A 22,263-nucleotide genomic window follows, 5' to 3' on the forward strand; every position below is an offset into this window, starting at 1 on the left:
TTCCTGTGATGGCAAAGCTGATTTTTCAGCAGCCATTATGCTATTCACATGATCCATCAGAAATCATTCTAATGTTGATTTGACGAAGAACGAAAACATTTCAAATAAGAAATATGTCATATTTTGCTGCTTAATGTTTTTGTTGAAACCCTGATATTTTTTTTGTACATGATTCTTTGATGAATATAAAGTTGAAACGAATAGCATTTATTTAAAATGAAAATCTTTTTATAAATGTCTTTACTGTCACTTTAGATCAATTTAATTCTTCCTTTTTAAATAAGTTACTTTATTCCAAAAAAAAATGTTTTACTGATCCCAACTTTTGAACATAATTTCTGATGTGTCTTTATTTGTTGTGCTAAAGATATAAAGCCTTTACATTTATCTGGATGCTCGGGATGTGTTCTCTCTGGTTATATATCTGTGCTAAAATGGGCTCAGAATTGCTCATAAAAGTATGAGCAATCCTTTTCATTTAGCCTGTCATCATCTTTCTCTTCCATTATGGTGGGCTATTTCCTTTGATCCGAGATCCGTCTATTATTAATGCGTCCCACCACCATGACCAGCCACCACACACACACACACACACACGTGGAAGGTCTTGGTGTGAGCAGCCCCACCATCACACTGTTCAGTCTCCACTTGTCTGGCACAAAGCTCTCTGCCCTTTTGTCTTGTCTGAGAGAGAGAAAAAACCCACTTATTAAAAAGGGATGTAAAAAATCTCCATATTTCCATATTTGACGTGTCGGTGAGTTTTCGAAACCTCTAGATATGCTTTCTCTAGTTGTCTCGGCCATTGATGGCATTCTTTAGTAAACTCCTCTTTATATTGTTCTTAACAACATACTGTACAACCATTTTTGTCATCCTTCCATTTCCATTCCATCATTCCAAGCAGTTATATCATAATACGGCCAAAATATGTAAGTTTCAATTTGATGATAAATAGTTATTAAATAGTTATTCATATAATTGTCAATATTCGCTTTGATATGATAATTCTAATATGTTAATGTTAATATAGTAATGTTAATATCAATATTCATATTGATATATCAATGTATTATTATTATTATTGTGCATATTGAAATGAATATTTAAATAAATCTATAATATTGACCTTTTTAATGCAGTGAAACTATTATTATTGACCCCATGTCTCTCACAGCAGAGAGTTTGACAGTCTTGAAGTCTGAAGACTTACATTTTTTTGGTGAATATACACTTAGATATAAAATTTCAACAATTAAGTAAACTTATCGACCATCTAGTTGACTATCCTGATCCATCCCAGTTATTAAACCAGGCGATAGCCTTAAGCAGCATGTCAACTTTAGGGAAAAAACAGGTTCCCCTCTGTGTCGTCTGCCACTCAGCAATAATAGCCTTCGTTCAGGTCCTCCATCACATGGCCACTATTACCTGCAATTTTCAGCTCATTATTCCTCTTGCGTAGGCTCCGGTCCCGGCTCTCGCACCCCCCTCTCGCACCCTCCTCCGTGTCTATTATTTCACATGTCATTTAAATGCACACCTGTCGTCCTTGGTTACCTTGGTGTCCTGTTCTCCCCACGTTGAGTGGTGTCTGGGATTTTGCATGCAAATGAAATGGGGAGGGGCTGTAGATGATAAATACATTTGAATCATTTTAATTAGGCTATAAAGATTGTGTGCATGTACTCTGTACTGTACAGAAGATCAGGCATCTCACTCGAACGCACTGTATTGCCAAGGTTTTGTGTTGTCGGCTGCCAAACAGTCTATACTTTAGTGTGAATTTTAGATGTGTAAAATGAACCAAACAAACCTGTTGTTTAGAATAAAGTATCATTGGGAATAATTACCATGTGACCACTCACTCCCACCTTTGCAGTCCCTCATGCACCCGTTTGGCCATCTGTTGAGCACAGTGAAAGGACACTGATTGTGCCATAATCTTGCCATTGGGCATTGAAAACACTATCAGATTGCCTTAAATGCAATGATAATGATTAAAGACATTCCTTTGCACCCTTATTTGAATGAAGAGGCCTCACATTGTATTGTAGGCATTAATAAAGGAATGTTTTCCCCAGTTTATTAATGTAAAAGACATCCGGTCTTCACCTTCATTTTCCTCGCATAACTATTCCATCTGACATTTATAGTCAAGTATCTTCGGGATTATAAATGTCTCTATCTCTCTTTCTATCTGTCTTTAGTGTGTGCTGTTCCTGTGGACATTGAAGATCAACCACACCAACACCCTCTTTCTCCTCAGAGGCAACCACGAGTGTCGGCACCTCACAGAATACTTCACCTTCAAACAGGAATGTGAGTGCTGTGGGAATGTGCCGTCTAGGGGTGCTGAGAGCTAAGTGATGTGTTGGCTCGAACCGTCCGCAAGCCTTTTCCTCACTTTCACTGATGTTCCCACTTTGATGTCTGAAAGCTGCATTTTCAGCCAGCTGTCACCAGTTGGCACTTTAATTTTCCTTGCAAATAGTATAGCATTACTCCTGCAGTTACAGGGATAGTTCACCCAAAAATGAAAATTCTGTCATCATTCACTCACCCTAAAGTATGGAAAAAAATACAATGGCAGTCAATGGCTACCATCAACTGTTTGTTACCAGCATTCTACAAAATATCTTACAGATGAAAGAAACTCACACAGGTTTGGAACAACTTGAGGGTGAGTAAATGTTGACAGAATCAAAAATTTTTGGGTAAACTATCCCTGTGAGTTTTCAAATTTGATGGAACTTATTAGAGGGGACCCCATACTGTAGCATTTTAAAAAGGGTATTTACTTGATCCATCCATCTTCTTCCGCTTATCCGGGGCCGGGTCGGTTAAATTTACTTGATATAATTTCATTTATATAAATATATATATATATATATGGGGCCGACGGCTAGTGGAGACTATAACTTCCTTGTACTGCTTTGCCTATGTCTAACATCACATCAGTGTGGTTTTGTTGGAGTTGGAGGGCCAGCAGGGTCTCATTTATCTTGTTTCTTCAGAGAAGCACTTTAGCAAAATAGCAATTCAAATGAATTGAACAACTTATTTTTCACTTAATTTAGGTTAAAACTACACAAGGCATTATTGCATCATGTTTGGCTGGAACATATTTACTGTTTCAATCTCCCAGCATGCCAGAGTCACACAATATGGTCACTGCCTGCTGACACCATTGCTGACTGTTTTGGATCAAATTTAGCATGTCTTGACATTTGATGAAAAAATTTGCAATTGTTTTTTTTGTTTTGTTTTTTAGCTCCAGGTTTGCTGTGATTTTTGTAGATGTTTTATGATTTATATATCAATATCACTATAATCATTTTTATTGTGATTTGTCATCACTAAATAAAAATGACTTTTTATTTACTTTATCACTTTACTCAGAAACACCCAGCGCATACATTAAATTAGTTACACCTTGTCTACGCCGTACGTGAGACAATTGACTCCTATGATTACAAAAGCATTAATAAATAAATTGTTAATAATATTTCAATGAAGGGTGAATTTGCCAATTTTTTCAAGGCCAGACATCACTTTTGGGCACTAGTGTATATGCTTGTCCACATATTTCCAGTGGATGACAAAGGGTTGTGAAAATCAGACTCTTTATAGGACCTTCAGGGGCCGTTCATACAGAACGCATTTTTCCATTTCAATGTGCTACTTTTCCATTGCTTTTCTATGTAAACATGCGCTAGACGGACGTGTATGAACGTTGCGCTCGTGTCTTGTCTCTTGCAGCGTCTCGTGCAAAAAAATCAGTTTGTGTGAACGAGCCTTAAGACAAAACAGACTTGTGTCCTTCACTGTCTGAAATTGGTCCCTACTCTGACTAAGATCTATAGCAACCTTTTTAAGACTGAATGAATATCCTCACTGCTGTGTGGCGGTTCATAAAGAAGTGCCGTCTTTGTTTAACAGGCTTTACGTGCTCTGGTTTCTGCAAACAGCACTTTGTCCCTCTGAGAAAATAAGCTAGTATTAGAGTAAGGTTTGTAGAGCTCAATGTCTGGTGCCAGAAAGTGTCCAGGTGTGAGTTATTAGTATGCTAGATAGTGAAGTGGCTAGAGCTCACCTGGCTCACAAAGAGACAAATCTGATGAGCCGTTGTACACTCCTGATTTATGAGAGAGTAATGTCTTTTCATTGTGAAGCCTCTCATTAGCATTCGTTTACAATAATTTATTTAAAACCTTAATTCAATGCAGCATGACCAGCCAAGATCTCAAATAGAGACGCAAGGAACTGTTTAGCTTCTTTTTAGGGTTGGGCGTATTCACGCTCCAGTTGCTTACAAATACAGAGACATATTTATTATCCGAAAGTATATTTCTACACAGGGATTCCTTCTCTCTCCGTCTGACGCGGTTGGCCTGGGTTTGCATCTACTGAGCCAGGAGGTTATTACAGGTCTCCTAAAGCCAGTGTTGGATCACATGACCAACCTGGACTTAATATCTGCTGTTGACAGCTGAAGTGTTCATGCTCTTCTTCCCTTTATGCCATAGAAGCAGCTAAATTGTTTTATTTAATTTTGAAACACCTGTCACTTGTAATATATAAGCTAAAGGGCTAGCATGAGCTAGTATTCACTTTTTTGTTTTGTTTATACTGTAGGTTTGTAATTGGCAAATTACAGACTGTTTCACAGGAATGGCTACAAATTGAGTGTGCTTGAAAGACGTTCACTACACGAATAGAGGTTCAATGCAAGTTTTTGGTAAACTAAAATATACTTTAACGTCAGTTCTAAAGACCCTTGTATGTCATGTATTTAAATTACAAATGATGAAGTTGCCATTTTATTACATTTTCAAATATATTATTGAATAGCACACTACAGTTGAAAGTACTTTGCGTGTGATCAAAATAAGTATACTTTAAAGCATGACTTAAAGCATAATCATTTAGAATATACTTTAAAGTATAACTTTTAATGTGACATTACAAAGTATGCATACGTGGCCTTTTATTTAATTAATATTACATTTTTTAAATATACTTTTAATAGAAGTACTCTACAATAAGCACATTTATTACTTTTTTTCACAAGTGAATGCCGGCCATGTATAATATAATCTTTGATAGTGTACTAGCGCTAGCAACTGTAGTATATTATACTGTATTACATTTTTGCTTCTTGAATCCAAATGGAATTCAAATGAAGTTTCCTTTGAACATCTGATTAAATCCCTGGTTTTGGTTTTCTATGGGTCAGTGGTAGTCTATTGTGCTTGAAATGAACACTGTTTGCTATTAAGCTCATACAATAGTGTTGAGGCTATTGTGCTCTGCATAACAAAGATGGAGGCGGTTTCAGAATGTTTAGTGGAAGCCCAAGTGCTCTCAACGAGATCTCTTTCGCAGAGCGAATGTGTAATTCGGTTCGGTGAATAACCCAGCTGTATTTAGTGGAAACCAAGACAAGACTAATGAGACTACTTCAGTCCTGATACTGAAGTATTAATAAGCTTAATCAGGAGCTGAATTAAGTATTCGCATTGCACTAATTAGGCTCATTTGAATTTAATCGAATAGTCCCTGCTGCTTTTGTGTCTGCTTGGTGGCGGGTTTTGTCGCTTTAGGTGTAGTTATTACTTTATGACTGCGTAAAGATGTGCTGGTTGTCATCAGGAAATATTATTATGCACAAAAAATCGAACCTTGATGATGATGACTTTTACTGTTTTACTGTTTAGTGTATGTATTGATTTAAAGATCAGATCTGTAAGGCCAGTGTCAAAACTGAATTGTTAATAATAACATTGAGAAATGTCAATTTCAGCAGCGCAGGAAGTTGCTAGTTTTCGACATAGTTAAGTTCTCATTACACTTTTTGATTTGAGGGAGCACAGTCATTCTTTCTGCCCATTTAAGGGATCAAATCGACTAGTATTTAAATTGATAAATTCATTCATATATTTTTTGAGTAATATACTGGAAATCTGGAATACGTTTTAAATTACCCCTGCCATCTCATGGTGTTTGGGGTCAGTATGATTCATACTTTTATTCAGCAAGGATGCATTAAATTGATCAAAAGTGACAGTAAAGACACTTACAATCTATTTCAAATAAATGCTGTTCTTTTGAACCTTCTATTCATCATCATGAAAAAAAAGTGGAAAACATGTTCGTGGTTTCCATAAAAATATTAAACGGCACAACTGTTTTTAACATTGCTAAAAATAAATAATAAAATGATTGAGCCGTCACAGGAATAAATTACATTTTAATTTAAGTTTACATTTACATAAAAACACATGGTTCAAATGTAATAGTGTTTTCAAGTATTCAAAAACATAAAAAAAAAAAAAAATCATATTAACCTCAAGTAGCCAATGTGTTTTTGGTGCAATAAACATGGCTTGTATTATTATTATTTTTCTGCCTAAGATATATTTAGGGAAGTTTTTGAATAATTGTATACATGTAGGCTACATTTATTTAAATTAAGCTGTGTATGAACATCAAGTAACACTTTACAGTAAGGTTTCATTTGTTTACTTTAGTTAGCATGAACTAAGAATGAACAATATTTCTACAGCATTTATTAATCTTAGTTAATTAATTTCAACACTTACTAATACATTATTAAAATCAAACGTTGTATTTGTTAACATTAGTTAATGCACTGTGAACTAGATGAACAATGAACTGGATTTTTATTGTGTGTTTTTTTTTAAAATGTATTGCTCATTTTTAGTTCATGTTAGTTAATACACATACTAATCTTAACAAATAAGACCTTATTGTAAAGTGTTGCTGATCGAGTTGAATCATTTTTCTTTTGAGCTGAATCAAAAACTAGAGAATTTTTGCACTGTCAACTCAAATATTCACACTCCTTATTAGACAGTTTTCAATATATCCTTGTCGAAAGTTATTTAATAAAGTCCTGGGCACAGAAACGGCTATGGCAAAAAGACATGTCCCACCCATCATAAATTACACTTATGGTTTTCTGTATAATAGTTCAAATGCCAAGGTCAGCCTTTGATAAAAATGTTATTGAATGAGTGATTTCTTGACTTCAGTGCACCAAACTTTAATACATTCGTACTTTCCTGTCTTTGTCCCCTTACAGGTAAAATTAAGTATTCCGAGAGGGTTTATGACGCATGTATGGATGCCTTTGACTGCTTGCCTCTTGCAGCTCTTCTAAACCAGCAGTTTCTCTGCGTTCACGGTGGCCTCTCACCAGAAATCAACTGCTTAGATGACATTAGGAAAGTAAGCATCTGTTTATGTCCTTTTCCTTACAGCCTTTGTATTGAAAATCAAGATGTGTTCATGCCTCCTCCTTTGTCTTTGCGCTGTGTTATGCAGTTAGACAGGTTTAAGGAGCCCCCGGCATTTGGTCCTATGTGTGATTTGATCTGGGCCGACCCAGGAGAGGACTACGGCAGTGAGAAGACGGCAGAGCACTTTAACCACAACTCAGTCAGAGGCTGCTCCTATTTTTTCAGGTACTGGAGCAAAGCTGTTCATTGGGTCCGTTCTCCCGGATTTATATAAATATAATTTACAGCTTTATTGAACATGACTCGCAATAAAAATATTCTGCTCACAAGTGATATTTACCTTGATTTTTCTTTTTTTTTCTTTTTTATAAATTATTTGTTATAAAGTATAATTCAATTTAATATATTATATGAATTATAATTAGTATTTTTTACATTTTCACAATTAATATATTGAAATAGTTCATGTTTATTTTATTCTTTGTTCGATTATAGTAGTTTTAAACATAATTCTTGTTTTATGATCTATTTGTATAGTTTTAAGTCAAAGGCAATTGAAAAGTAGCATATGAAGCCGTAATAAAAAAGTTTCCAAGTCAGTTTTATTGTAATCTTCATATAACAAAAATAAAAAGAGTTTCATTTTGTAATACAAATCAACCCCTAGAACATAAAAGTGCCAAAGTCATTAAATCTTGATATTTTACATTACATTAATACATATGTTGTAATTTACACCAAGGTAAAACCATAGGTTGTCAAACTTAGCTTATTTTGACATATTGAACGTTTGGATGAGTAACCAATTTTTTTTAAATTAATTAAATTATTTTTACCCGACTATAAAATAACTCAAGCACTCATTTTTCTTTTACTTTTTTCTTTGACCAGATTCTTTATACTTACTCATAAATGTGCAACTGAGTCATTCGGGCATCTGTGAACTGGTGCAATAAATCCTGTCTGATTTACGCTGAACTAACCTGACTGGTGTCACCCAGCTGGTTTCGTTCTGGGTGTGTATATATAAGTGTGTTTATTCACTGTTTGCTTGTCCAGCTGGCATTTGTTTATACCACGCCATCTAAATGCTAACAAAGTGCAGGTGGTTGTCTTATAGCTTGAGAGTTCACTTTACTGAGATCGAGTGGACCTAAAGAGAATCAGGTCTGGGCGGTATATCCAGTTTTGTCAACAAAATAGCTTGTGGCAATACCATTTATATCTATATATATATATACATTATTTTGATGTTGCGAACGCATCTGAGAAAAGCGGAGGACACAGAGCTGCTGCGAGGAAAGTGCATGACCCAAATTGTCCTATAAACATTAAACATACTTCAAAATAACTTTATACGTGTGCTGTTACTGATATATTGATTGTATTGTTACTGATATATTTATATCACCATTCAGCCTAAAAATACAGAGATACGATTTTTGGTCTATATCTCCCAGCTCTAGTTCATTGGCTTGTTCAGTATGAGCAAGTGCTTCAGAGGTGATATGTTGAAAAAGGTTAAAAAAAAACCTTGCTCGCGGTCTGTCTTATCGCTATGACACCCTCAGGACTTTCTCTTGTTTTACAGTTATGCAGCAGTCTGTGACTTTTTGACAAACAACAACCTGTTGTCAGTAATTAGAGCTCATGAAGCACAAGATGCCGGGTAAGTATTGATTCTGCTGTTTTATGATAGTAAGACTAAAATAGCTTGTGCTTTCTTTGCTAATTTGATGTTTTGCTAGGTTAATCTTGTGATTTCAGTGTAGTCCCTCTGTGTTTGCCAATTAAAAAAAAAAATCAATTTGAAACTGTGGATCATTGGATAGTTACTCACTGACTTTGACAAAAACACATTATTTGACAATGAAAAAAAGAGTACTTCTTTTATTGGTCCACGCCAGATGCCTTTTTGACACACATTTGTGTGTGTTTCTGTTTCAGGTACAGGATGTATAGAAAAAGTCAGACAACAGGCTTCCCTTCATTAATTACCATTTTCTCAGCACCAAATTACCTAGATGTCTATAACAACAAAGGTATGTTAGTTTATGCCATAGTACGCATTCTTGTTTAGTGCAGGTTCTCTCAAGTTTTTTTAAACCAAGTATCAGATGACTGTTCGTAAACTCCATGGCAGCCTATCAGGTTGTTTTTCTTTTTTGTTTATTTATTGGTTGAATGCTTTCATGGATATACATGACATCTCCCTGTGTTTTTATTCCTCAGCGGCCGTATTGAAATATGAAAACAACGTTATGAACATTAGACAGTTCAACTGCTCTCCTCACCCGTACTGGTTACCCAACTTTATGGATGTGTTTACGTGGTCGCTGCCCTTTGTGGGCGAGAAAGGTAAGTGTCCAAACTGAGACCTGAAGTGGGAGTTGTGATTTTTCAGCAAGTGAGATGGTTGGTAGTATTTTGCAGGCCATGTAAAGAAGAGGCGACTATGCCTTTGTAAACGATGCGTCTGGTGGCTGTGTCCTCTCTGTGGGAAGAATACAGAAAAACTCCAATTTTAAACATTATTAAAGTGCTCATATTATGCAGTTTTAAAGGTTCCTAATTTTGTTTTGGAGGTCTCCTGCAATAGACTTGCATACATCCAAGATCAAAAAACACTTTATTTTTTCTCATAATATACATTGTAGCCATACCTCTTTTCTCTCATTGTCTGAAATGGGTTGATGAAAGATCTAAACATCTCCTTTCTGTGAGCTCTGATTGGTCAGATGGCCCAGTCTGCTTTGATTGGTCTAGTTACTGCACGTGTTGAAAACGAAACGGCCATTTCTATATCAGAATTTCAGATCTCGAGGCTTCCTCAGCACTTGTTTGTTGTTTAAGGGTAGGTCAAAACTAGATGCTGTTCAAGGGCAGCCAATGAAGAACATAGGCTGTCATTATGGAAATTTGTTACTAACCAATATAGGTTCGAGCAGGAAGTAAGGCTGGAATTACTGGCGATTCGTTTCAGGAAATTCCCAATCAGTTCTTCTTTTGGGAAGACAACTCTATTTGCTGTGCAATTTGATCTTAGAAACTTTGTGGACTTCACATACAGCTATATTACACAATACATGAATGGCAATACCTGAAAAGCATAATAGGGCAATTTAACATCATATTAATTGTGCAGATGTAGAACACTATTCAAGAACACCTTTCATGAAGTCTTAACGTTTTTTGGTGGTAAAACAAAGTGTACATGGCTGTAAGCACCATGAACATTTTAAAGAGAAGCTCTAGGGTCAATGGACCACTGGATAAAGAACTGCATGGACACAGATATTATGTAAAATGTCAACTTACATTGCCGATCTAATGAGGAGGTTCTCTATTTACAGTGACTGAGATGTTGGTGAATGTCCTAAATATCTGCTCTGATGATGAACTCATGTCAGAGGGAGATGACTTATGTGAAGGTAAGAGTGTTTATTTATACACATAGTATACAACTGAGATTGAATTAAAGTTTGGTAGGCTGACAACTGCCTTATGTGCTGATTTCCTCTTGCTTCACGTTCAGTGACATAATTTAATGAAGAACAGCTTGAATGTGTTTCCAGCTCTCTCTCTGTGTGTGTGTGTGTGAGTGAGAGAGAGAGAGAGAGCGTCTGTCTGTCTGGTCATCATCAGCACAGACAGCAGGTCCTCAGAAGTGTCCAACTGTCATTCTGGCTGTCTGAGATGCTCTCCCTGGAGGTCTGGTGTCTGCTGATGTCATCCCATGATACTTTCTTCTTAGACAGATTGTTCTGAAGAGTAGAATTCACATGATGTATGCTCTTATGTAAAAAGAGTAATATTGGGAAATGCAATATATAATTATTTAAAGTAACTTTTTTGTATTTGAATATATTTTAGAATATAATATATAGACTGTAGGATTGTGGATTTGCCTTGTGTAATTATGAAACCAGAAACTGATCTGCTTAAATTATTAGAGCGAAGGCGTGACGCTCTTCTGCAAATACTCTCAAGCCCACACAAGGCAAATGATGCGGTTGGCTTACAATGTGCACCTTGAAGCACTCCTGGCTCACTTTATTTTTTCATTTGAGTAATTTCAAACAATTAAAAAAGAATTCCAAACAATTCCATACCCTTTGATGACAGCATTTCCCCGCCTACACAATGAAGCAGTAAGGCCTTCCTTCAGTTTTCTGCCAAATATTATCTAAAATAATAGCAACTAAATAATAATGAATAATGGGGATAATAATACATTTTAAAATATTATTAATAATAAATATAATAATTATGATACATTTATTAGACAAGTAACATATGTCTGGCACAATATATATATATATATATATATATATATTTGCACAGCATTCTTTGGCATTTTGGTTAAAACCAAGCTTTATTTTGGCATCAAACTGAAGAAATTGCAAAAGAAATATACTACTTGTACACCAATGAGCCAGAACATTATGACCATCTACCTAAAATGCTGTTGGTCCTCCACGTGCTGCCAAACCTGCGCTTACCCATGAAGGTGTCCTGTGGTATCTGGCACCAAGACTTTAGCAGCAGATCCTTCAAGTCTTGTAGGTTACGAGGTTGAGACACTGTGGATCAAACTTGTTGGTCCAGCACATCCTATAGATGCTCAATTGGATTGAGATCTGGGGAATTTGGAGGCCAGGGCAACACCTTGAACCCTTCATCATGTCCCTCAAACCATTTCTGAACAATATTTGCACTGTGGCAGGGTGCAATGTCCTGCTGAAAGAGTCTGTGACTGGTCGTACAGTTTTGGCTCATCAGTATATAGTAAAATTCTAATAAAGTTTTTTTTAAACTTCATTAATTATCACTAAAAAATAATTATTATTCATTGCTTAATTTTTATTATTATTCATTTAGCTTTATCAAGTTAAGAAAGAGTAACTGTATACGGGAAGCTAGGGGGAAATTCATTCAATACAAAATAATACATAGATATTATTATACACCATCTAGGCTTTACAGGATGGGGATAGCTGGAAATAATCTGTGCTGGAAATGTAATGAAGAAGAGGGTACTTATTAACATATGATTTGGGAATGTTCTTTAGTTCACCCATTCTGGTGTAAAATTCTGGCAGTACTTGAAGAGTGGATGGTGTCTAATTTACCTGTGGAACCACGATTATGCCTTCTTGGAGATAAATCAGTGATACCCACCATAGCAAAAAATAAATGTACCCTTATTAAGAGTGGCTGTATTACAGCTGCCAGGATGATTTTGCGAAATTGGAAATGTCCCAAAACCCCAGACCTAAAAGACTGGGTTGATGGGATGATTGAAATTGCTTCATATGAGAGCATGTTGGGGAGACTGCATAATGAGGGAGAAATGAAAAAAACATGGGATCATTTTTGGCAGCATATAAAAATGGTGTAAATAGGACTGCTTAATAATTGTTTAATTTTCATGTGCTTTTGTTTTGGTTGTATTCCACTGATGGGGACTAGTGGCTGAGTGTGTAATTGCAAAGGTGATTACTGTATAATGTGGTGATGTACTCTGAAGTTTTGACTGTTGAACAATAAAAAAAGTTGAATTATAAAACAAAAACAAAGAGTAACTGTTTCAAATGCAGTTCAAAGTGCAATCACAATTATATTCAGAAATGCAAATATTGCTCAGGAAGTCAGTCTGATTCTCAGCATCTCCACATTTTTAGTCCCCCCCCCCCCCCCCCCCTTTCTTAACTGGTTTGTGGGTCAAAGGTCCAATGGGGAGACAGTTTTGATGCTGGTTTTGTGTTTCCACAGGTGGAACTCCAGCTGTCCGTAAGGAGGTGATTAGAAATAAGATCCGTGCCATTGGGAAAATGGCCAGAGTCTTTTCTGTGCTCAGGTCAGTCTGAATGCAATTATTTACACACACACACACACACACACACACACACACATATATATATATATATATATATATATATATATATATATATATATATATATATATATATATATATATATATATATATATATATATTCACTGTGCTGCTTTGGAGATAATTACAGTTTTTTTAAAAAAAATGTTTGTATAAAGAGCTGGAAAAACTACCTCATACAATGAAGTTTTGTTTTAACGCCACACACAATCTTTCCTCCATTAGGATTAATGAGCTGGCGTCAGTGAGTCATCATGCTGAATAACGGTCTAATTATATTAGACATTTTTCCAGATGAACAATGCCATAGATAATGGAGGAATAGAGAATATCTTGAAGTCTTTTGTCTCTGGTTTTCTGAGCAATATTCAGATTAGGTTGGCACTACAGCAAAGTTTCAAATTGCCATATTTCCTCTTTCTCCCCCCACCCCGTCCTAATTGATTATGTGCCGTTTAGTTCTTTGAACACAACTCTAATACGATGTGTTTGTGTGTGTGTGTGTGTGTGTTGGGCCTCAGGGAAGAGAGCGAGAGTGTACTGACCCTCAAAGGGCTCACCCCAACCGGAACGCTACCTGTCGGAGTGTTGTCTGGAGGCAAGCAGACCTTACAGAGTGGTAAGTGAGCATGTTTGTGGTTTTGTAATGGTAGATTAGAGAAGTGCGTTTGAGGGCGTATCGCATCCAACCCGGAAGTCATAATTGGATCATCATCATCACCACGTGTGACTCTGCACTGGCCCCCATACTAAAGTACCAGCACACGGCAGCTAGAATGAGCTTTGGCATGCCAGATACTAAAGATGCTGATCTATCTCTCTCCCTCATGCTGAAATGCATCAGAACTCATAGTGGTAGATCCTGATGAGGGCTGTGCTCTCCATCTCCATGAGCTTTTCTGGGCTGCACCCGGCTGCTTAATTCACTTCTTAGAAACCTTCCGGTAATAGCTGCAAAATCACTGCCCACACCCCCAGCTGCTCAGATCCTTATTGCTGATCTTTTAAAACGGCAAATCTCGTGAAAACCGTCCAGTTCAAAAAGAGATGTTTTGTATAAAGAAAATTTAACTATTTTAGGACCATTGAATTTGCCTTTTTTCATTTTGGGACATTATTTTCACAAGTTCACCCTAAAATTAATATTCTGTCATTATTGTTTATTTGCTTTATTTGATGAAAGTGTAAAGCTTTTAAACTTTAAAAAGAATACAGGAAGATCATGGAATATATATATATATATATATTAGGGCTGTCAAATGATTAATCACGATTAATCACATCCAAAATAAAAGGTTTTTTTACATAATATATGTGGGTGCACTGTGTATAATTATTTTGTATATATATAAATACACACACATGCATGTATATTTAAGAAAAAAATATTATTTATATATAAAATATTTATATATAATATAAATCTATATACAGTATATACATGAAAATATTTCTTAAATGTATACAAGCATGTGTGTGTATTTATATATATAAAATAATTATACACAGTGCACCCACATATATTATGTAAAAAAAACTTTTATTTTGGATGTGATTAATCACGATTAATTATTTGACAGCCCTAATATATATATATATATATATATATATGTGTGTGTGTGTGTGTATATATATATATATATATATATATATATACACTCACCGGCCACTTTATTAGGTACACCTGTCCAACTGCTCGTTAACACTTAATTTCTAAGCAGCCAATCACATGGCGGCAACTCAGTGCATTTAGGCATGTAGACATGGTCAAGACAATCTCCTGCAGTTCAAACCGAGCATCAGTATGGGGAAGAAAGTTGATTTGAGTGACTTTGAACGTGGCATGATTGTTGGTGCCAGAAGGGCTGGTCTGAGTATTTCAGAAACTGCTAATCTACTGGGATTTTCACGCACAACCATCTCTAGGGTTTACAGAGAATGGTCCGAAAAAGAAAAAACATCCAGTGAGCGGCAGTTCTGTGGGTGGAAATGCCTTGTTGATGCCAGAGGTCAGAGGAGAATGGCCAGACTGGTTCGAGCTGATAGAAGGGCAACAGTGACTGAAATAACCACTCGTTACAACCGAGGTATGCAGCAAAGCATTTGTGAAGCCACAACACGCACAACCTTGAGGCGGATGGGCTACAACAGCAGAAGACTCCACCGGGTACCACTCATCTCCACTACAAATAGGAAAAAGAGGCTACAATTTGCAAGAGCTCACCAAAATTGAACAGTTGAAGACTGGAAAAATGTTGCCTGGTCTGATGAGTCTCGATTTCTGTTGAGACATTCAGATGTTAGAGTCAGAATTTGGCGTAAACAGAATGAGAACATGGAACCATCATGCCTTGTTACCACTGTGCAGGCTGGTGGTGGTGGTGTAATGGTGTGGGGGATGTTTTCCTGGCACACTTTAGGCCCCTTAGTGCCAATTGGGCATCGTTTAAATGCCACGGCCTACCTGAGCATTGTTTCTGACCATGTCCATCCCTTTATGGCCACCATGTACCCATCCTCTGATGGCTACTTCCACCATGTCACAAAGCTCTAATCATTTCAAATTGGTTTCTTGAACATGACAATGAGTTCACTGTACTAAAATGGCCTCCACAGTCACCAGATCTCAACCCAATAGAGCATCTTTGGGATGTGGTGGAACGGGAGATTCGCATCATGGATGTGCAGCCGACAAATCTGCGGCAACTGTGTGATGCCATCATGTCAATATGGGCCAAAGTCCCTGAGAAATGCTTCCAGCACCTTGTTGAATCTATGCCACGAAGAATTGAGGCAGTTCTGAAGGCAAAAGGGGGTCCAACCCGTTACTAGCAAGGGGTACCTAATAAAGTGGCCGGTGAGTGTATATATATATATATATACTACCGTTCAAAAGTTTGGGGTCAGTGAGAATTTTATTTTTATTTTTTGGAGGAAAGAAATCAATACTTTTATTTATCAAGGACAGTAAAGACATTTATAATGTTACAAAAGATTCTATTTCAAACAAATGCTGTTCTTTTGAACTTCCTATTCATCAAAGAATCCAAAAAAAAACAAAAAAAACTGTACAACTGACAGACCAACAACTGTTTCAACATTGATAATAATAATAAATGTTTCTTGAGCATCAAATCCTCATATTATACTGATTTGTGAAGGATCATTTGACACTGAAGACACTGACACTGGTGATGCTGAAAATTCAGCTTTGATCACAGGAATAAATTACACTTTACTATATATTCACACAGAAAACAGCTGATTTACACTGGAATAATATTTAATACTATAACTGATTTTTGTTGTATTTTTAATCAAATAAGCGCAGCCATGGTTAGCAGAAGAGAATTATTTTAAAAGGATTTAAAATCGTACCGACCCCAAACTTTTGAACGGTAGTGTATATATATATATATATATATATATATATATATATAAATTTTATAATATATAAATACAGTACGCACATATATAAACAAAAACTTTTGTTAGATGCGATAAATCGAGTTGACAGCACTAATTATTATATTATATTATATTCTTTATATTATATTATATTACTGTTCAAAAGTTGTTGCTTGTGTATGCTCATGGCTGCATTTATTTGAAAAATACAACTACTACCACAAACTGGAGTTTACTATTACAAACTGTTTTTAATATATTTTAAAATGTGATTTATTCCTGTGATGGCAATGCTGAATTTTCAGCATCATTACTCTAGTTTTCAGTGTCACGTGATCCTTCAGAAATTATTCTAATATGCTGATTTGGAGCTCAAGAAACAGTTGAAAACTGCTGTGAAATCATCATCATCATTCACAAAATCATGAATAGAATGTTCAAAAGAACATTTACTGTATTTGAAATAGATTTTCCTTGTAGCAATTAAGTCTTTACTGTCACTTTTGGTTATGCATTCTTGATAAATAAAAGTGCTTATTTAAAAAAAAAAAAGAATTGATGAAACGGGGTTTATTGTCATGAAAATAATGTCTCAGTTCAAGAAATCTTAATGTTCTTAAAAATAGGCTTCATTTTCTTTAATTAAAATATAATGTTGTATAATCACAATTACACAAACTGCCTAGCTTATTCTGGACACTATGTACACCTGTTACATCCTGCTGTCCACCTATGAACTAATGTAATGTTTACACTGATTATTTGCCTATGTGCTGTATAAAGCCCTTCCCTTGTAGGCTCACATTAAGCCTTATGATTTAGCCACCTGCACTACAGAGATTCTGAGAACTCAGAGAGCCAATCAGAGGGTGATTGTCATGAGAGCTGCCTCATGACTCTCTGGATTGACCGGTCCACTCTGAGTAGATGAATGTGTTGGCGAGGTGTCTAGGACTAAAGGTCTTTTAAAGGCCAATGGCGTAGGGAACGTTGTACAAGTGAGCAGTGAAGGAGTGAGGGAGGGAAATCAGAGGGAGGCCGTGGGTGGATGTCACTATTTGAAGTACATATAGAAAATTCTGTGACCTTTAAGAGGCCGGATTCATTGTCTATGTGTGTCAGACATCAAGCCAACTAGACCTGCAGAACAGAGAGGAATATTAAAGAAACTACAAAGCTGTTGCCCTGATCTTAAGACAAGACCTTAGGACAGTAGGACATTTCCAGCTATCACTATCCAATAAGTCCTTCATATACTCTGAAAATGATATGAGATGGTTTGATTGTCTGACTACCATCCTCTCCTGTCAGCTGATACAGCATAGATTAGTTGTGTCTGCCTGCATTTTTTGACTGTGGAAATCTCCAAATCAGAGATCAATTCAAAATATATATGTAGTATTCACTGATTCTTGAGACTTGGGACAAAACGTGTTAAAATACTTCTACTTTGAAGATAATCCCTAAAATTTTCTTAACAGATCCCGCCCACTGCCAATTTACCCAATAGTATTTCGACACCCCGGGTTACCAGTCGGTGGAAAACACGGCAACCATGGATGCCAGAAAATGAAATGGGTCAGAGATCACAGATTCTACCCGACGTAAAAAGCCTCGGCATCCATCTAAAAAGCTCCATGACCAGAGCAAACGTATACATCAACTTGCAGTATAAGGCTGGTCACTTTCCCTTGTCAATTGCGCTCGTTCCTGTTGCATGTCCTCAATCTGGAAACCCGCCTGAGCGTCGCGTCTGAGGAGGAGGGAGCGGGGGAAACGACTCCCTCCAATATTTTAAATTTGGGCTGCAGTGCCTATTTCAACCACTAGCTGTCAATATTACATACTGCATCTTTAAAGCCTGTTTTACCCCAGTACTGTAGAATCTGATTGTAAAGAACTAACTGCTTTTTCTCTCACTGACTCTCTCTGTTTACATTACTGTCTGATTCTTTAACTACTAATATTACTGCATTGCTGTGGTGTATGGGTTAATATGCTTGGGGGTTGAATGTAATCACAATGATATAACCTCTTTTTCCATTCATTTTGGGCTACTTCCTGCTGCGCTTGCTAATACAGCCACCGTAGAAGCAAAGGAGGGTCGAGGTACACTCGCAGTACTGTGTGTCATATCCTTCCCCTATAAGTTGTACTGTCTTCCCCTATGTGTCTTTTCATGCCTTGTCGTTCACCTCAGTGTCTGTGTGTGTCTCAGACTAATCATGGAAAATCTGTATTCTTGCACCACCATATTTTTGTGAATTTAATTGAAAGCAGCCTAACAAAGCAACAGGGCATTTCTTTCCCAGATGAGATTCAGATTTTACAAAAGAACCTGAAATTACTCTGGGCCAGTATTTTTTTTTAATATATGATGGATGCGGACACTTGAAACCGTCCATGCAGTCATGCAGCGCCGGCTCTGGTCCACATCAATAATTCGATGTTGCCTGCTGACCGGAGGGGTTTGCTGGTTAGTCCCGGGTCCTGGCTAGAGCGTGCTAGTTCTCATGCTCCCATATGATTTGCGGAGAGGTCGAGACCTCCCTCTGCCGAGTATTTTCAGATTCTAATCTTGTTACGACTCTGCACACCTAAGACTGTCTGTTCCCGTTCACGCTTAACACTCTTGCCCGAGGCCTCTAGCCCGCTGCTGTAATATATCAAGGCTCTAAGCTATTGTGCAAACAAACACACACACACGCGGGCATGAAATGTGTGCCAGAGTAAGATACTCTTGCTGTCGAGTCGCTGACCTGATTTCTAAGTTCAGCTGCATCTCCATTTTTTTTTTTTTTTTTTTTTTTTTTTTTTTCAAATGAATGGGCATCTTGTGTTTGCTCTGTCAACTGGAACCGGTCATGATTCACCTTGGCAATTGCCTGGTGTTTTCAACAATGTCACAGGACATAATAAGCCTGGCAGTTGTGCAAGAATCAGCTTTCCTGTTTGTGCGTGTTGTTTGGTTAAATATGTGTTCAGTTCAAGCTCTTTTAGAGGTTTAAATAATGAGTGATATCCATCAGAAAGTTTAATTGAATTGGCTCAATCTCATTTTATTCCATGTTCTAAATAATACACAATTACTTTTTCTCCTTTTTTTGCACAAAATAAATATTTGTATATATACATATAAAAGGTTTAGGGTTTATTCTAATATTTACTGCATCAGATAAAGTTGTTTGTTGTGTGTTGTTTACACTGTAAAATTGCAAGTTACAATTGTTGCCGCCATCTTATACTCTCTGATCATTGTTCAGATCATTGATTGCTTTTACTTTCATGATTTGTTAATTATGTTAAATGTTTTTTTTTTATAATAATTTATTGGACATACACTACCATTCAAAAGTTAGGTGCTGAAGTCCATTAGTCTTTAGTCCATTTTTAAAAATCACCTCAATTGCATTTTTTTGATTGTTAAAGGGTTAGTTCTCCCAAAAATTCAAATTATTCCATAATTTACATAATTTACCCTGAAGCCATCCTAGGTACATATGACTTTCTTCCTTCAGCCGAACACAATCTGAGTTATATTAAAAGATATCCTGGCACATCCATCCATCATAAAAGAAATCCATACGGCTCCAGGGGGTTAATCAGGGCCTTTTGAAGCGATGCTTTTTTGTAAATCAAATATCCATAAATGTTTTATTACTTTATAAACTATAATCACTAGCTTGTGGTAACGTCCGTCTGCATGTTCACAAGAGTCGAGTTCCAGCGTAGGATGTATGAGTAGCGTAAGGTGAGAGTAGACGCCTCTCGCTGTTCTAACAAATAGGGCTGGACAACAAACTCAAGCTCCTCCGATATTTCTCTTTAAAAAAACTAGTTTTAAACGTCTAATTCATGACCGGTGTTTTGTTTTGTGCTATCCTCTGTGCTTCCGCGTTCGTCAGTACGTCATGCATTGGGTCAGTGTTCACTCATTGGCTGGAAATCGACTCGCGTACAACCATTACCGGAAGCCAGTCATTATGGTTTATAAAGTTATAAATATGGATATACAAAACGCATTTGCTTCAGAATGCCTTTATTAACCCCCTGCCTTTATTAACCCCCTTCAAAAAACAAGGTACCATTCACTCCCAAAATAAAGCTTGGAAGAGCCAGGATATTTTTTAATATAACTCTGATGGCGTTTGGCTGAAAGAATAAAGTAATATACACCTAGGATGGCTTGAAGGTGAGTAAATTATGGGATTTATAACCTTTTAAATAATTAATCAGAAGAATGGGCTTTTTGATCACTGTAAATGACCAAAGGTGTTTTGTATGCTAGCACAGTTTGTTAATTGTCTCATTAAACAATGTTTAACTAAACACTGAACGTTATCCTTAATCCTCATGCACATTTTCCTTGATTTCTTTTTTTCCCCATTAGCCATCCAAGGCTTTTCCCCTACACGGAAAATCCGCAACTTCGAAGAAGCTCGTGGCCTGGACCGAATAAACGAACGGATGCCTCCTCGGAAGGACGGCAAGCAACCCGACGGTACTACAGTTAACACTGCCAACGAGAAAAACGGCACTGACGGGAATGTGTAAGGGCCGGGGGGATTTTGCACTTCCTCTCCTCCATAGCTTTTTCTCTTGCTCTGCCACGTTCTCCACGAGACAGACCCCAAACTGCCTGGGATGTGGAGAGGAATCATTCCACAAACAGAGAGAGAAATCACTTACAACTAAGTACAAACATGAGATTTTATTTATTAAATGAAATGTATTAGATGTACTCGATAGCAACATTTTAAAGATGAGTGAACATTTGAAAGTGTGCAAAATACAGGTATACAGTCACAATGTGTCAACCTTTAAACTGAGACTACAGTTTTGTAACCCGAAGACAGAGATAAGGATTTAAGATGCTTTACAGATCAAGAGATCTAGTTAATACCGTTTTATAATATTGTATGTCAAAATGTATTTGGCAAGGGGATGGTTTGGCTGAATATGCTGGCATAAAAATGTCCGTAAGGGATAAGGCAACGCAAACCTAAGGGAAATAAGTTATAAGTTCATTGAAAACTATTTTATAGCTGCTTAAATGTTATTCCGTTTCAGACTAAAAGAAAATATTAGCTGCTTTGGGGTCCACGTGTCTGTTTCTACATGGAAAAACTAGCATTTAAATGAGTTTTTTCCTAAAACAGCACTTGAATCCTGCCAGATGACACACCACATGCAAGGAGGCATAACAATCGATCTTAAATAGAAGTTGTTTGATTCTACTTGTGGGAGTGAAAAAAAGAAATAACAAAGCAAGTCTTATGAAAGCACCGTCTCAATCACATAACGTAACTTCTGCATCTGTACTGGAAGTTATTTTGGTCTTTTTGGAGCTATCGTTTAACAGACAAGACGAGGCTCTCTTTCCCCTCCGTTTCTTTTCTGCCACTCTTTTTAACACGATGATAGAGGAGATTGGCAACCAGTTTTATTCGTTACTATATACAGTAGAATCTGTTAGTATGCCTATAAGCTCATGTACAAATGTAACAGCCAATGTTGGATGTGTGAAGTTGCTTTGATCGACTCAAAAGCCAAAGTCTTTTTTTGTGCTGTGATGAGTTAGCTGCCAGAGCTCTAACCTACCCCATTTGGGGGTATGATGGGGAGGTAATATTGCACTAAATGCAAGTCCTTGTAAATAGAGAACATGTATATGTAACTCTGAAGCAGGAAGT

General features: G+C 36.7%; 1 protein-coding gene across 2 annotated transcripts in view; it reads left to right on the plus strand.

Moving 5' to 3' along the window:
* Positions 1–21,807, plus strand: part of ppp3cca (protein phosphatase 3, catalytic subunit, gamma isozyme, a) — a 38,476-nt gene extending 16,669 nt beyond the window's left edge. The window contains exons 5-15 of one of the 2 annotated variants that reach the window (XM_056257425.1): positions 2,211–2,322; positions 7,109–7,254; positions 7,351–7,490; positions 8,857–8,934; positions 9,213–9,307; positions 9,498–9,623; positions 10,619–10,696; positions 13,041–13,125; positions 13,684–13,781; positions 18,653–18,679; positions 20,961–21,807. In XM_056257425.1, the coding sequence (XP_056113400.1) occupies positions 2,211–2,322; positions 7,109–7,254; positions 7,351–7,490; positions 8,857–8,934; positions 9,213–9,307; positions 9,498–9,623; positions 10,619–10,696; positions 13,041–13,125; positions 13,684–13,781; positions 18,653–18,679; positions 20,961–21,124 (1,149 nt within the window). In that variant the 3' untranslated portion in view covers positions 21,125–21,807. The remainder of the gene's footprint in view (positions 1–2,210; positions 2,323–7,108; positions 7,255–7,350; positions 7,491–8,856; positions 8,935–9,212; positions 9,308–9,497; positions 9,624–10,618; positions 10,697–13,040; positions 13,126–13,683; positions 13,782–18,652; positions 18,680–20,960) is intronic. The other variant, XM_056257426.1, reaches the window with a different exon arrangement.
* Positions 21,808–22,263: the final 456 nt, after the last annotated feature.

This window comes from Rhinichthys klamathensis, unplaced genomic scaffold, assembly GCF_029890125.1.
Source record: "Rhinichthys klamathensis goyatoka isolate OS25496 unplaced genomic scaffold, OSU_Roscu_1.1 h1tg000137l_1, whole genome shotgun sequence".
Lineage (NCBI taxonomy): Eukaryota > Metazoa > Chordata > Actinopteri > Cypriniformes > Leuciscidae > Rhinichthys > Rhinichthys klamathensis.